Source organism: Nanorana parkeri, unplaced genomic scaffold (assembly GCF_000935625.1).
Source record: "Nanorana parkeri isolate BGI_ZX_2015 unplaced genomic scaffold, ASM93562v1 scaffold165, whole genome shotgun sequence".
Lineage (NCBI taxonomy): Eukaryota > Metazoa > Chordata > Amphibia > Anura > Dicroglossidae > Nanorana > Nanorana parkeri.
This window is the reverse complement of record NW_017306433.1, coordinates 363,165-380,818: the sequence shown is the minus strand read 5'-3', so window position 1 is coordinate 380,818 and position 17,654 is coordinate 363,165. Positions and strand designations below refer to the sequence as shown.

Below are 17,654 nucleotides of genomic sequence, written 5' to 3'. Positions count from 1 at the left end.
CCCTGCATTTTATTATAGGGGGTCTAACAGAACCATAATGTCACCTCTGGATTTAATTAAAGCTAATCAAGCACAGATGGTGCTTGAATAGAGATTCACCTCGTCCACAGAGGCCAGGAACTGTCAGTTGTAAAACCTGAAGTGAAGGAAAGCATGTCACTTCCGGCGTCTACGCACTGTAAACAACTTTCTTTCGTTGTAATAAAATACTTTTGGCCTCTTTCTCATTGTTCTATCTCCCACAGCCACTTCATGTCTATATGCACTGCGGAAATGGCTGCATGCATTTTTTAGGTTGGGTTGCCTGATGTTGACAACAGTGGACCATGTCTGCTTAATGTATTTTGAAAATGCCTCTTTTAGTTTCCATGGGAAGCCCATTTGACATGGTGACAATTAGGGATGCACTGATACTAGTACTCACCCAAATGCTCCGATGCCTAGTCCGATACACGAGCTTCCAGTATCAGGAAGCCGGGCAAAGAGTCATTACACGCTGCCCAGCTTCCTGATTGGCTGGGAAGCCGGCTCCATGCTCCCTCTTCACCGATTCTTAAGGCCGATACCGGCCCTTTACATTTTCAAATTGCAGCGGCCGTCCGAGTTCCCACGCTTGTGGGGACCTCGACAGCCTGCTGGGGACCTCGACAGCCTGCTGGGGACCTGCACGTAGCTGTCCATATGCCTGTCCGGTTGTATATGTCCTCCTCCTTCCCAGCGCAGGCACAGCCATGGACAGCCCCACACACAGCACAGTAGAGCCCCGGACATTCCACAGCATAGGAACTGCCCGCAAAGCCCTGCAGAGATCGACATGTCGCCCAGGAGAAATCAGCACGCAGCTTGGTGAGAATGCTAGTGTGGGGACTGGCGCGCTGGTGTGGGGACTGGCGCGCTGGTGTGGGGACTGGCGCGCTGGTGTGGGGACTTGTATTAATTTCTGGCAACATCTTTATTTAGCTCTGGTGAGAAACTGCCCTAAAATCATCAGTCTGTTGTTTTAGAAAAAATTTCACATGTCCATTTAAGAAAAAGTATCGGTAATTGGTATGGGCAAGTAACTGAGGGCAAATACTGGTACTTGGTCTTAAAGTGGCATTGGGACATCCCTAATAAATAATAATGTTAAAAGTTAATGATTAAACATTAGCGGTCATATAAATATATAAACACATGCAATTTGGAGTCCTATCCATAGACATGTCTATCCTAATGCTTAAAGCACATACAAAAGTAATTTAAATATGCTGAATGATTGCAAATGACAAATTATGACAGGAATTACAAGGACAGCTTACCTTTCTTCCTTGTCCAAGGTTTTCTTCTCAGTAGGGCTAGACTTCTTGGGTGGAACAGGGGGTGCAGTCTTCCGGCAAATGTCATCAATGCTGAGTTTGTTTAATTGGCTCTGAATTGCTGCTTTCATTAAAATTCTTTCTACAGCGGTCACCCCATCTCCATGTACATACTTGGAAAGATCTGCCTGAGCAAGACAGTCTGGATCTGTAACCCAGGGAGGGCAATAAGAGTCCGTCTTACCAGACAGTTTCTGGTGAAGTTTAATAAGCAGAGACAACACACTCTCCTTCACCTCTAAAATCACTGTAGTTAACTGAGGTGTAGAACCCGGTGCTGTCCACTTTAGTGCTGACGATTTTGGCCGCACAACTTGGTTGGCCTCACTGTTGCTGCGATTGATTATTTCCTGAAATTTTTTACGACGTTCAGCAACCAAGCTGAATACTTGAGCTGTTCCTGAATTCTGAAGGAGAGAAAAGAGTAAGGGGCTTGTGTAGATGGGTGGTTATGTACTCTTTTTGAACGCAGTGCTGTTCAAACGCATGCATTTAAAAGGTTCGACCTGCTTTACCTGTAATTCAAACATCTCTCTACAGGACCTACGGCAACCAAAGAAATGCAACACAAAGCAGGCAAAACACAACGTCAAAACCGTCATTTACACTATACCATAGAAGTAAATGGGAATCCGCTGATCTGTTTTTTATGTGCATTTGGAACACAAAAAACAGCACCCGTCTACATGATCCAAAAGGTGTTTTAAACACATGGTAGAAAAATAACAAATACTAAAATGAAAAAAATAAATACATCTTATAATGGTTACTTAGATTTTAGCAAATACTATTTTTTATGTGGACAAGCCTTGTTCACAGTACTCTTCTACCTTTTATACTTACAAGTATTAAAGTAGAAGTCACAGCTAATTGTCTTACCCAACTGTAGCAATTCTCAATGCTAATTAATGTGCCATACATTTCCATTACCGCTATGCTGATATCCATGATCTCTGTGCCAATCTGGGAGAAGGCTTCTGTGGGGAGTAGTAGTAGTACACTGCAGGACCCTCCAGTAAAATCATGGCCTCTATCTCTCCCTCAGCCCATAGAATTGAATGACTGGGCCTCCCTGAATCATGCATACTGTGTGTTTTGGAGAGCAAATCTCTCAATGTCATGGGACTACATTTCATGATACCAACTGGGGTCTCTGCACTGATCTCATCTCCAAGGCTGGTTCTTTTAAAATAGGAGTGAGGATAGCCATATCATGTAATCTGATTTTAGGAGAAGATTTATGGAATTCAAAATTTATTTTTTATAAGCGAAGGGTTTAATGTCACGAGTATGTACCAAGGACTTCTATGCTATGCAATATATTGAACAAGCATTAAAGTTTTAATACAAAAATGTCTAATAGTGTCTAGATGTATAAGAGCAGGGGTAGCCAAACTGCAGCCCTCCAGCTGTGATGAAACTACAAGTCCCATTAGGCATTGCAAGTCTCGAAGCCACAGGCATGGCCTACTGAGGCAGATGCACAATAGTATTTGTAGTTTCCCACAGCTGGAGGACCGCAGTTTGGCTACCCCTGTATAAGAGTGTGCAGAAGGTTGACCAACATGCACACAAACAGGTTCAAGGGTTCATCTGCTTAGTAAACTCCCTTCAACAAGCCATATTTGCTAAAACTTTACAGTGGACAGCCTAGTAACTTTGGGACTGGCTGCTAAGTCTGCCTTCTGTCACATTAGCTGGAATACCCAAATCAAAAAAAGAACATGAGCCCTGGCTCAAGAACAAAGGAATAAATTGTCAAGAGAAGATGTGTACCTGTGTAAAAAGACAACTTACTGGGAGCAGGCCTAGGGCTTCTATGCACTATCAAAGGGGCTAAAGGGAGGAAAGATGATGAACACTGGCAATTTACATCCCCCTACACCTCTAGACAGGATACTATGAGCTAAACGAAGGAAACAGATCATGATGTGTTTGGATGCCATCTTTTTATACAGGATTTTAAAAGTACTTATCTTCATTCTGTGCTCCCCTCAAACACAACACATGTAACCTGTGTAATTTAAAACACTTAGGGCTAGTTCACACCAAGTGCGGAGCAGAGCAGAGCAGTTACGTGTCAAAACTGCATCCAATGTATTCCAATGATATTTTGGGCTCTAGTTCACACCGCAGCGTTCAGTTCCAGAGCATGCAGAAAAACTGAAGCATGCCCTATTTTTTTCTGCTCTGGAGTGCACCAAAACGCATGCAAATGCATAAAAAATGCATGCAAATGCCCTGGAACGCACTGAATGCCCATTTTAGGCTAAAAGAAAAACCAGCCCGTCTTGCGGCAAAAATGCGGCAAAACACATTGCAGAAACTCATGCAGATCTGGTCTCCATTTGGTGTGAACAAGCCCTTATAGAAACAAGTCCTCAGCTTCCAGCAAGTGGTCTAATTACACAGTTTTCCCTAGACAACACATTTTCTATAAAGTGAGACCTACACAAATACAAATTGTTGCTTTTGGTTGTATTTTAAAGCAAAACTGAAACAAAACCTTTTATTGACTTCTCAGTACAAACACAAATGTGGCAAAATGTACCCATCTCAACCAACGTACCATAGCTCCGCTACAAGGGCACAAGAAAAGGTCATTAATAACTCTCTAGAATATATTGCATAAAGATTGGCAATTACGCTTAACTGATGCAGAATTGAACAAATGTGGCACACAATGATTATACTTCATTTACATAGAAAGCCAAGCACACAGAAAGTGCTGGATGATTTATAGCCAATACAGATGAAGTCCCGTACAATGCCATTCATCCAAATTAATTTACTTTCCCTAAAAAAAAAAAAAAAAGTCCACAGAGCTCTTAGTGAGTTGTGAAAGGTGCAGCAAGAATATTTTCTGCTTGGTTCCATTCTCCTCCTGAAGCCCAATTTCCTTAAATGAACTGTACCATCCAGAACTAGATGTGGCTCAGACAGCTGATGGATGTCAAGTGTGCAGGTTTAGTTATTACACAGGAATTTTACATTCCTAAACACAGTGTGCATCTATCCTAATATACAACTAGAAGACATGTATATACATTGAAACACAGATCAGTTCAAAGAAAAAGAAGCTACAGCTGTTCGTCACTGGCATTATAGCTGTATGAAAAAAGGTGCCATTCTCAGCCATACAACCAATCTAAGCATGGAATATAGGTGTAACATTACTTGCAAGTACATTTTTTGATATCCACATGTCTATATTCCAAAACTAGCAATTGTAAAATCAAAAGAAGAAAGATGTAAAGAGTAAGTGATTTCAAGGTACTGTGATTTCATATGTTGTAAAGTAGCCACCACTCCAAACTCGCTCCTGTGATGGACTACAAACTCACCTTTGTCTTACTAATTTGTATTGAAGTTATAGTCCATCGGGGGAGTGAGCTTGGAGCAGTGACTACTTTACAACACATACAGGAACCATGGGGAACCAAAGTAGCCACCCTCCAGAAGGAAGGCCAGTGTCAGCACCGATTCAGAGATGATTTGAGGATCTACATCCCAGTGACACACAAATAAGATACATTCAGATACATACGCTCAAGATACTTGAATGCATTTTTAAGATTTAACTCCTGAGTTTAGTGTCGCTTTAAGCCGGAACTCATTACCTGCATACTTGTCAGTGAGCCAAAAATACTAAAGCCAGAAAGCAGGGGCAGGCCACTGGCATTTTCAGAATAAAAGGAGAAGCAATGGCCGTCTGCAAGACACTCTCATGACCGGTTCCCTTTAAAGAACAGGAAAACAGTGCTCCATGGCTGTTTCAAAGTGGTATCAGTGGTATTGTGATATTAAGTTGCATGGACCCATTGCTTATGCAGATAAAACAAATTATATTTAAGCGTGCAGGATGTCTTTAAAGTCTGACCGTGATGCTCTAATGAAAACAAGCACGCCATAAGATCCCAGAAACCGCCTATTCTAATGCATATGCAGTGAAAAGATCTTTATGTTCTGAGGAAAAATAATGACTTTAGTGCAGATTACATCAATATTCATAAACCAGGAGAAGGCATTATCCATCATGTTGAGTTAGTAGCACTAAACACCATCAATACTACCAAACACTACCCAGAGAAAAGTTCTATTCTGAGAGGTTAGAGAAATAAACCATGCAGCATAAGGCTTTTCAAGATGCACTTCAATGCCACAGCAGCACATGCATTCATTTATCACACACATCTACCTCTCTCTGGAGTGAGGCTGGTCTTCTGGGGTTCTGGCAAATGGATAATAAAGCAGTTTATTTCATGTGATTAAATTGTATTTTGAGCTATATTCATGCCATAGTAAGATTCAAGACTAAGTGCACCTAAAAACACCTTGGCACTTTTAGGACCCATTTATGTGTTCTGGTAATGCGTGTTGGTGCAATGTGATGTCATTCATTTTGAATGGTATTCTAAAGCACCCTGCAAACACACCCAAGTTGCAGCACACTGCGATGTAAGCCACTGTAGTGTGTTGAGGTGCCCTGCAACAAAAACAATACAGTCTACTGCTTTTCCTCTCCTTTTTAGCACATACATACTATAATACGCACGCACGCACACACGCACAGTATAGAATCTACGATTTTGCAAACCAACCAGGAAGTAGATACTATTTTTATCAGAAATGTGCACTTATCATATCATACAATATTCAACCAAAACAGCTAATAGGTAGTAATTCGGTAACAGATCTCTTTGCACCATGTACTATACCAAATCCAAACAATTTATTTGAATAAAACTTACTTGAGAGGAGGAGGAGTGGCCATCCGAGCTGGTACTTGCTGGTGGCTCTCTCCGTACCTCTGGAGCAGTGTCTGGTACTTTCACCCGTACATAATTTATAACATGGCGCATATTGCACAGCAAATTGCTGCCTGGAAACCAGCTGTCATGGCAGTGATCGGGCCCTGCAGTATCCTGAGAATACACAATTAGGGAGAAAGAAAAGATAATTATACAACTATGGTTAATTATCATTAATTTCAATAACTGGAAAGAGAAAGTCATACAGACAGCGGACAGAGGTACCCCACTGGAAAGTAGTTAGATGCTTAAAATCACCAGTGCTGGATTCCCGATATACAGCATGTGCCCTTGCTATTTTTTCTCAGAATGCATCGAGTGACACAGCTGTGAAAAATTCTGAGACGTAGGGGTATGGTCTGCCACTTTAAGGACATAACTCCTCCCATGAGGGGATATGCGGGGAGAGAGCTGTGTCCTTATGTCCACAAAGTGGCAGGGTTTTAATGTGTTAATTTTTGCACCCAGTGTCCATTTCTCCTGGAGGCAGTGGCATAACCCTACGTTTCAGAAATCTTCACAGCTGTGTACCTCAAAAAAAAAAATGCCTATTCAGGACAAAATAGAACCACAGCAAAACGTTTTATAAGAGGAGCCATGAGGTGTGTTAAAGCCCAACACCATTTTTGTTCTTACTTTGTGGGGAACGGTTTAAGCGTCTTATTTTCCTCCTCTCACTCCCATAAAGGACAAAAAGTAACAGGAATTTTCTCCAGCACCAAACACACACATTTTTTTTGCTAAATGGGGAGGGGCGGTTGTAGAACTTCTGACAATGTTTTTGGGCGCTGTCTTTCTGTCCAAGGGACAACTGCTCCTCTTCATATCTTGTACAGGTTTAGAGTATAAGAAGTGAAGAAAAATCTCCCCAATGGCGCCGCATTTGATTTAAAAATTTTGTATTTTACTAAGCAAAACAAAAACATTGTCTGAGGTTAAGCTTCAATAAGGTTTAGCCCATCTCTTTCTATATATTGAACATTTCTTCCTGCAAGCTTTAGGCCTCATTCACACAGCTTAGAGTGGGTAGTACAGATCCGTGCGGCGTGCACGGCCGTATGGGGCCGCTCCCAGGAAGTACAGGTGCTGCATGATTTTACACAGCTGCCTGTTCTTCCTTATGGGAGGACACGGCTATACGCTGTCGTACGCACACCCAAGCTGCACATCCGTGCAGGTGTCCATGTTCGGACGCACACAGGATCCATCCTGTCTGCGTACGAGTATGGGCACCTGCACCCGCACAGATGTGCAGCTCGGGTGAGCGTACGACAGCGTACGGCTGCGTCCTCCCATAGGGAAGAACAGGCTGTTGCGTAGAATCACATGCAGCACTTGTCCTTCCCGGGAACGGCCCCGGCCGTGCACGGCACACGGATTTGTATGGCCCCACTCTACACTGTGTGAATGGGGCCTTATTATTGTTTGTATGTCATATGAGAAATTCTACTATAGAAGAAATTGGAGGTTTGGAGAAACTGGAAAAAAATGGGGATATAAATGATAGGACAGTGTTCTGCATGAGAACTTAAAGAGGAGAAAGCTCTTGACACAGGACATTTACATTAGTGGATCACAGGGCCAGGACAAAAGTCACATGTCCGATTACCCTCTAAAAGTAACACTACTTCCCACAGTCTCCCTTTAATTTCTGCCTAAAGGCAGAGGCAGGCTATAGGAGAAGGAAATCGAGAAAAAAAGAAAACAAAAAAGGTCAAAAAGGTAGGGGGGATACAAAGAAATAACACAAAAAGAAAACAATTTAACTGAAACATGCAACAAACCTGTGCTATTAGACAACAATAAACAAGAATTAGGAAACACAAATTAAAACCTCATGCATACCTGGTCAGCAGGCTCTTCTTGAGAGTTTTCTAGCCCCAGCTCTATCAGATAGAGAACCATGCAGAGAACATGTTCCGACATATTCTGATGATCCATCAAAATCTAAAAATAAAGAACAGAATAAAATGTATTATTCCTTGCCTATACTTCTCAGAGTGCTCAGGATGGTGGTTCTACAGATTTCCAGCTGCAGTAAGTTGCAATGACCCAGCTAACAATTGGTTTTACCTCTCACTGCACATGATTACATCTTCCCCTATGACCCTGAAGGTGGCATTCACTGAACAAGTTCAAAGTAAGACATCTATCACATCCAGCTAAGCAGTGGGCATACAGTCATTTGTTAATACATTCATAAGACACATGTTGTACATGATTTACATGTGCTGACAGCCAACAAAGAAACTACAATTTACATTATACCAGTAAATTACTAAAGTTCCATATATACCAAAAACCATTAATTGTTATATTTTTTTGCTTAAACTTCAGGCTAAAAAAAAATAAAATAAAAAAGAGAACAGGTTCCTCCATACATGCTGTTGGAGAATAGTGGTTTTAGACCTTTATGAGCAGTGCTTGCCTTGCATATACAAAGCAGCAATTAATGAAGACACCCGTACACTCCACACACCTTGTACAGCAGAGTGAAGAGCACAATGTGTAACGTTTTGCAGTGCAAGAGCCTCATAAGACCTTTGTAGCTGGGATGCAGTGGGGTTCTCTTCTTGTAAGGTGGCCATGGGTTTCCCGGGCATCTTCCTATCTGTTTCAAACTAAACACATAAATAATTGCAATTACTTAAAGTCAGTACATGCAAAGTATTCAAAGTAACAAAATAGAGCAATTTTACTATAATGCAAAAAAGTATGTTATCTAAAAGGAAGCTGAAGCTAAGAAATACAACAAAACAGCAGAGTTGATAGCAATGAGAAAGGTAACCTGTGAGTGGAGACAACAGGGAAATATCCCTGGTAGGTTCAAAGGGTGGTTTCTGGAGTAGTGACAGAACCAGGTCGAGCTCCCATGGAGTCACTGGGGAATGTTCAGGGGGAGCAATGTGCAAAAAATAAAAAAAGGTGTAAAAATGTGTAAACTTCTGAATTCTGAAATGTGTAAATTTCTGAATGGGGAGTAGCACTCCCTATGGAGGCTTCTCCCCATTCATAAACTGCTTGATAGTAAATATTTTACTATCAGCAGTTTCTGAATGGAATGGGAAGCCTCTGTACTGAGTGCTTCCCATTCATTGAGTGCTGAGGCTGCAGAAAAAGAAATTGAGGATATGGTGTCCTCAATTTCTTTTTCTATTTCAAAAGGGAAATGTCAGTGATCTGTTTAGACCCCAGATATTTCACCGTAGCCCCCAACAGTAAAAAAATAAATACAAAATTATTATTTTTTTAAAACGTAAAAAAAATGTAAATAAAAAAAATGTAAAACAAAATAAAATGTTAAAAAAATGTGTAAAAAAAAATTAATTAAAAAAAGCACAACCCCTCCCTCCCCCCACATAACATACACATATTTTGGTGCACACCATACACATGCGTTGCAGTGCGTTGTTAGAACGCATCTCAGTGCATGATTTTTTTTCTTTTAAAAAAAACATTAAATTAACTGTTGCAGCGCATGGCAAAGCTTTGTGACGCATTGCCATGCGTTGTCATACCTTGTGTTGCAATTAAATATAAACCTGTATCATTTTATCACAACACAAACACCAAAAAACTTTTTACATAAGTCGCTTATTTACAGTTTTGCATACACTAATTTTTTTACCTTTTTGCAAAAAGGCGTAATTACAAATTTGCTAATATTTGTTATTTATTAACTCAATACAGTTTTATCTTTTAGATTTAGACAGAAAATAATTTTTTTTTTGCACGAATACTGATTTTGGTGTGTTTTAACAATTGAATTGTGTATTTTTATCGGTTTAATATTAATTTGAGAAACATTTGCGCAATTATCGCAAATCGCAGGGCCTACAAATTTAGTATCACCATCTTTTTATTCTACCGGGCCTGCGCTTTCAGAAAATATATGGTTAGGGGGGTCTTTTACAAACGCTAGCAATCCAACAGTTGAAAATCAAAATCAAATGGGAAAAAAATTGCAAAAATGGCTTGGCCAGCTGATTTGAAAAATGTTCTGGAGGGCTCAGCAGCGAAAGGGTTAAGGGATTAGAACCAGTTAGATTTTGTATTGCTACATTCACGATAGTGAGATTGTCCTATTGGATGATCTCCTCTTTACTGTTGTTCCAGAGACAACTGTAAAATGTTGGTTCCCCCTTACATTCTCTCTTTGAAAATGATCCCTAGGACATAAAGTGAAGGTAGGGCCCCCCTATTAGAGATGCAAAAATAAATAAAACTTGACAAGAGGTTCTAATTGCTGCTACCCAAAAATAGATTCAAAAGTTTTATCTGGAGTGCTACCATGTGAAACACACCAAAGGGCCCCAGTTCTACTTGCAAAGAATGTTTCAATTAGAATGTTACAAAAAACATGCAACATTAAACATAAGAATATAACATATGCTTCTAAACTACAACAAAGTATCTAATCAAAGTTTTAGTCTCAACAACATGTGGGAGTCATAGGTTACTTTCAGTGGCGCTATGATCAATCCCTCAAAACTGCACCCCACTGGCCCCACTGACTTCTGTAGTGACAGCTAGATGATTGTGTGTTGCCTCAATGGTCTGCGACTGATCTCAGCAACAAGCAATCGTCTAGTAGTCATTACAGAACAGTTTTGAGTGACTGAACAATCATGGGGGAAACCTGGTCACAAAATGTATACCTAATCTAGACCTAAGCCTATCTCTCTCTATACGGTTTAGCAGATGAAAGTTTTGAAATAAAGCAAGACACAGACAATATGTGCGCAGTGCTCTAAACTACAATAACAAATAAGCCCGGTTCCATTTCCTAAAAGGGAATTATTGAAAGATGTACTGTGATGGTTATAAGCTTCTTTACTTTGCATATTGGTTTATCTTATTGACTAAGCCTGACAAGCTCCTTATATTGAGAGATGGACAACTATAGGAAATGTAGGGACCCCTTTACAGTCAAACGACTTCCGATGAGTTGCTGCAGCACATAGTACAGACTCCGGCCAAGTGTGTCACCAAACTTCCTGGAGCAGTTTAAATACAAAGCAGTTTACTGAGACACAGTATTTTCTTTACTGCAGCTATTTGGGAAGGTTTGGACTTCCGCACGGAAAGATCCTTCCTCGAGGAAAGGACAAGGTTACTTTAAGCCTCTTTTCAGCAGGACTTCAGGGAACTGCAGCATCCAATTAGCAAATAAATTGCTCTGGAATAAAGGTTAAGCAATATTTGCTCACGCTGGAAGGCAATGCATCATTCATTCTGACGGCTCATTCCAAAAACACAACAAGACGAATGGAAATGAAGCCTGGAATGTCAGTTAAATTGCTGGAATACATTTAATGCCTCCAACTAATGCCCTTTTCTGATATTCGGGAAAAAATAATTACCATGTGAAAAGCAAGCGTTATATGTGTCTATTTATAGAGCAAAACGGCAACAAAGTTCTGCTCTGAGCTTTTATCTTCACAGATTTAACAGAAAATGCTTAAAAGGACAGTTAATCCAAAAAAGATATTCCAGTTGAGACGGACTGACCGTTTTAATATACAACGGAACGGAAAACTGCTAGTAATTGTTTTTTACCCTGAGTGTCTCCTAACATTTTTACATCTGTGAGTTCACAAAATGTAGCTGAACGTTTTGTAATGTCTTATTACCACTACTTTCATCTGGACCGCTGGCAACCCTTTTTTACATGTATTTACCTTTTTTGGATATAATATCTATAGCTTAATTCGTGGTCTAGCAAACATTTTTAGTGTGGAATGGTTCTGTAAACTACCATTTTTCCAGTGGTTAAATTCAGTAACAGGGACACGCCACCTCAAGCGAGGTGATATAACTTGTAGTGAAGCTGAATACATTTAGAATCATTGTGCTGGAAATATCATGGCCCTGACTTGTCAAGCTGCAATAGCATTTAAGGCTCACTAAAGTACGCTTGTGGCATTCTAAACTACCAGTTCATGCTTCAAAAGCAACACTAAAAAAACTCAGGAGTTAAGGTTCTTGAAAGTATTTTTAAGATTTAACTATTAATAAAAATATTTTTTTTTTGTGCATCACTCGGCTGTAGATCCTCAAATCATCTATGAATTTGTGCCGACACTGTCCTTCCTTCTGGATGGTGGCCATTTTTGTTCCCCATGGTCCCTGTGTGTGTTGTAAAGTAGCCACCACACCAAGCTCGCTCCTGTGATGGACTACAATCTCACGTTTAGTTAAAGGGGTTCTAAACCCTCCGTTTTTTTTGCCTATATCTACGGCTAGCAAGCAGTAGATATAGGCAAGAAGTTTAAAAAACAAACAAAAAAAAAAAACGCTTTAACTAGGTTTAATCTTAGCTCGTTATTGCTGCGCGCTCCCGTGCCGAGAATCAGGAACTGCTCGTACGGCCGCAAAGGATCTTGGGGTGGGCGCATTCACATTTCCGATTCTCGGCCGGGAGATGAGCAGAGACACAAGATAAGTCTATGGGCGCGTGTACCCGCATGCAGACACCGCTGTATCGGAGGGACAGAGCAGTCAGCGCTGGATCGGAGAGCTGCCGCACCGCTGGAGGGACAGATGAAAACATCTGGAAAGAAGAAGATCGGAATAAGAAACCTCATTTAAGGTAAGTGCTAACATTAACATGGGGGGAGGGAATTTTTTTTTTTACTTTAATGTCACTTTAACTTAATTGTAATGAACAGTCCATCACGGGAGCAAGCTTGGAGTGGTGGCTCCAGACTGGGCACAACTCCAGAGATCAGGTGGAAACATGGGCTAGAGCATGAGAAAACCCTAAGGACACAGGAGATGGTGCAGGCATGCTCCTGCCTACCGTGGTAACCTGATTATGGTATTAAGCAAAGGACCAAAGTGACGACATCCCTAGAAGGCCAAAGCAAGTCAGATGCTGTTTGATTATGGCATCAGCATCCCAGCACTTGCATACCACATGCATGAGTACTATGCACATCTGTATGGACATCAGACCCATGTAGGACCCACAAAGGGGAACAGTTCCAGCACACTTTAAGATGGGGCAAAATACTATTTAGGGTGCTTCCAGTTCACATAAAGGAATACCTTCAATTGTAGGTGTACCAGAAAGGTCTTTGCAGCTGTAGGAGCTCTGATAAACCCAGGGCTGGAGACAGCAGGCTGATCCTCCAAATGCAGGGTAGTACGTACTGCATCAGTAAGGTCCGACGTGACCCCTTGTGATTCTGAGGTGACAGTAGGACACTGTGATGCCTCAAAAACAGTTTCTTCAGATTTAGAGTCTGTTGAGACTGTGAATCTAAGTCAGAAACAGTCACAGTGACTAGTGGCCTGCTCAGTTCTAAGGCCTCTGGAAGGTTAGAAATAGACTGTGCAGGGGATGGTGCTGGGGCACACTTAGAACCACAAGGAATTGGGTGATTTTAGCCACAAAGTCTAAAGTAACTACAGTAGAGGTCCCCAAAACTCTTATGATCAAGCTCCTATAAACTACAGGGTCATTGGATTTCAGATTGCAGGCATCGGTTCTCTCAGAGGATATAGAATAGACACCCCCCTGGAACAGTTTGGAGAGTATGGGTTTGGGTTCACCCTAAGCAGCAGGATTGACATGACATGTTGCACCCCTATGGAGGTAATGCAACTAGTCCCAAAGTACAAACCCAGGAAACTAGTGCTGATGAAAGTTAGACGGTGATCAGGTCACTGTATGTGGGCAGCAGGAACAGACCAGACTTTCACGTGGTGCTTTGCAAAGCAGGAACAGCAGTGGGATGATAATTTTTCTATGCTTAACAGGGAAGAGAACGTGGGTGACACTCCACTCTGCAGATGACATCAGCGCTCAGTGTTAACCCTTTCCCAATTAAAATTAGCAGTAGTGGGAATTCTGAAAGGAGCCCAGCAGTGCAAATAGCAAGGTAGCTTCCGGTGCTTCAGCCAGAACAAGCTTTGATCAACATTACGAGTCCTCAAAAACTATGTAAATGTTGAGAAAATGCCACAACTTTGGACCTGAAATATGCTCTGTGGTTAACATGTACCAGCACACAAAGGTCTGGAAAATGCCAGAAGCAGAACCCAGTGCCCCAAGGTCACATTCCAGGATAATCCCACACATCCAGTGCAGCAGGGTCCAGGTACGGCAGTCCAAAATCAAGTTCAGGAAATGTCAATCTGAATAGCTGCTAAGTGAAGACCACCTCAAGCAGTGATATAGTGATAAATATTGCCTGAAATCAATGGAAGAAGAATCCCAAAAAGGGAAAAATAAAGCTACTGAGAAAAAAAAAAAAAAAAGCTAGAAAAGGCTGGTTAGACTTTTCTCAGCAGAGCTATAGAAAAGCAACTGAGGCATGCCGGGCAGAGGAGGGGTTATCCTGGGGCTGGCCTACAAATTATTTTGTTAGCCAGTGTCCAATCCTCCTGCAGCTGACCGATTAACCTGATAGTATCTGAATTCCTGTGTCCCTCAGAGGACGAGAAAGAAAAAAAATTACCAAAAAGCAACACATATCTTTACGTAAGTCAGTCAAATAAAAATGTTTACTAGATTTTATTAACTTTTATTAACATAGCTTGTTAAAGAAGACTGAAAATTCAGAACAGATTTGTATTGCTTTACTAATTATGTTTGAAAAGAATGTGACAATATGCTGCTACCCAACCACAGTGCAGTCACAAAATGACAAAGTACTGTCAAGCACACCTGAACTTTCGGCTCCCCCACAGCCTGCGTTCAGTAGAAATAGCATCAGAGGAACAAAAATACATGTAATAGAGGTATTTAGCAGGTCAGTGGTGTAACCAATACTTACAAAGCTGTGTATCGGTCCATGGCTGACTGGACATCTCTACGGTAAACTGTGCGCAGAATCACCATGACCGGGTCAAATTCTTGGTCCCAGACCTCATCTTTACATGGAACAAAAAGCATTATTTTGGACAGGACTAACCATTTTTGGGGGCTACATATAGGTTAGGATATTGGGGCAGACAGGTTAAAAAAAAAAAAAAAAATACATTGTATGAAAGAATGAACTTCTATTTAAATGAAAAACATATACACACCCACAAATCAAAAAATACCTGTTGCTACATTATTTGTTTTGTGCTTGCTAAATAAAAGATATATTTTACTGTTTTAGTGAACACTGATGACCATCATTATATCCTTTATGTGCAAGATAAAAAAGGATGCCTTAACAAATAGACTTATCAGTAAATACACTGAAAGAGTAAGAGTATTATTATTTAACAGCGCATAGATATTACCACCAACTCTACCTATGAATTACACACCAACTCTACCTATGAATTACAAAGTGCTAGGATTTTGCTTAACCTAAGAATTTGGTGCGGGTGTGAAATCACATGTGTGATCGGGGAGTATACAAAAGGTCAAGTGAATGCAAATTGAAAAAAATGGATTTTGTGCTACAATGCTTTGGAAGAACTGCCGTCTGAAAACAAGAACATGTGGCTGTATCCTGAAGGCAAATGTTCCTTAGTAATGGACTTTATTGCTATCTTAACCCTTTACTCTACTGATCCACTATAATGACATTTAAGTGAAAAAGGACTCGCAGTGCTTATAAATGAAAACATATATTGGGCTTTCAATAGGGTCTCTCGTGTTTAGACACATAAATAAAAAATATATATATCTGTTCATCAGTTCCACTCTACTGAAATGATCTTTAGCTGGTTTTCATGCAGCGCTCAATGAGACGTTTTTTTTAATGAATAATCTTAAATTAGGAATTTTAAGAGAACAGCAAAGCAGAAAAAAAAAGTCAGACAAGAACTGTAGACTTCCAGCTCCACCAAGTGGCCAGAGGTTAAACATTCAAGTCATTCCACATAACCCAGTCCTAGATAAAACAATACTTATTTTCTTCTTCTCACACTCATTGATGGCTGTACTACAGGAGCAATTCTCTACTGCACTACCATGTAACCAAATAGTAAAGCTAGTATCTAATGACTGCAAACTTTATAGAAAAGGAATTTGTTGCTGCCAAGAGCACAATCAATTGTGAATGAGTGGTGATGATTTACAGCCACCCAACAGCATATGATTCACCTTAGTAGCTAAGCTCTTATATACAAAACCCCTGGAGCAGGTGGAATTGATGAACATCTAATGTGTTTATCATTATCAGTGAATACAATTAATAATTCTACAATTGTTTACATCTGTTTATCGGTAAATGGGGCCCAATGTAGTTCAGTCATTTACAGAATTGGGTTCTGTCATGAATCGCATCCCTTACAGGTCATAAAAACACTCAAATGCTGCCATTGTTTTCCTTCATCTAGAAACACTAGTTTTTTGTTCCTGGTCAGTGTTTAAAAATATTTAAAAAACTAAAAGGCTTCTGTATGACAGTCTAAACAAGTACCAATTCCAGTTACTATGTGATGAACAAGCCTCATAAAAAGTAAACAATTGTCATTTGTGTCTCAGATGCTTTCCCTCCCAGACACTGCAGCTCACAGTGGGAGGGTTTCAGCAAAAGAGCTAGTGCTGTCAATCCAGAAAGCAGTGGACAGGATTGAGTTACATACCCTTTGGTGTATACATTCCTTGCTGCATTGAACCTCCAGGCTCAAAAACAGGAGCTTTAAAATCAGCAACTGCTGATAAAACAGCTTCAAAACTGCAACTGCCCGGCATTACTCCACTCTTTGGATTGGGGCTTTCTGGAATGTAATGTGACAGCTAAGGAAAACGAAATCACAAAGATCTGTGATGCCACTAAACACAGAGCGGGAGATTCAATAAAGAATTTGCGACATTTCTCTTGTGTTATGGCGGGAAAGTCTTGTGCCAAATTTTTGAAAGCAGCATGACAGTTTTTCATTTTTCTGTGTACAACAAATTCAGGTAGTTCTTAGGTGCAAAATACTTTTACATTCCGATACAATAACTTCAACAAATTCATATATCGCTATATCGATAAGAAAAGTGGCAGGAAATGAGAGTTCTTCCATGTCGAAGAAAATTGTGTTGCACGTCTAAGTATCGTGTCGCAGACAAAACTCTACAGCAGATTTATATACACCTTACCGACAGTTACATGATTAAGTCGCAAGCTGCACCTCTTCCTGGAATTAATAACAAGTATCATTTGAAATCTGTTAAGAGTTTTTCATTTCTCACCAAGAACACACGCCACAGAGCTTTACATTTAAAATAGCTCTGTGTAGATTTCCCTCCACTACACAAAACCATACCAATTCCACCCAAACCGGTCCTCTCTGTGTGTCTGTATAACTTTGGTGGGTACCTCATATTAAGGGCAAAGGCAGGGACTGATGTGAGTGATCTATGTACGAAGTGTAAATTAATGCAATAAACTTTCGCCCAACTGAGTCTAGTTTTCAAGCCAGGATGTTATACTGTTAAGGTGCCCATACACTGCTCGATTCTCGTACGAGAATCGGGCGAAATCCCGCGATCGTACGAGAATCGAGCAGTGTGAACTAAGACGTGCGACCGTTTCTACTGTACGGTCGC

The 17,654-nt window shown here is 40.6% G+C and overlaps 1 protein-coding gene across 1 annotated transcript in view; it reads right to left on the bottom strand.

Annotated features, from left to right (window-relative positions):
- The window catches only part of UBR3 (ubiquitin protein ligase E3 component n-recognin 3 (putative)), a 132,347-nt gene that overhangs the window by 60,285 nt on the left and 54,408 nt on the right, over positions 1-17,654 (bottom strand). Inside the window, exons 19-24 of the mRNA XM_018554562.1 lie at positions 16,703-16,844; positions 14,950-15,046; positions 8,646-8,787; positions 8,012-8,113; positions 6,107-6,280; positions 1,299-1,762 (exon numbers count right to left, since the gene is read on the bottom strand). Of these exons, the coding sequence (XP_018410064.1) occupies positions 1,299-1,762; positions 6,107-6,280; positions 8,012-8,113; positions 8,646-8,787; positions 14,950-15,046; positions 16,703-16,844 (1,121 nt within the window). The remainder of the gene's footprint in view (positions 1-1,298; positions 1,763-6,106; positions 6,281-8,011; positions 8,114-8,645; positions 8,788-14,949; positions 15,047-16,702; positions 16,845-17,654) is intronic.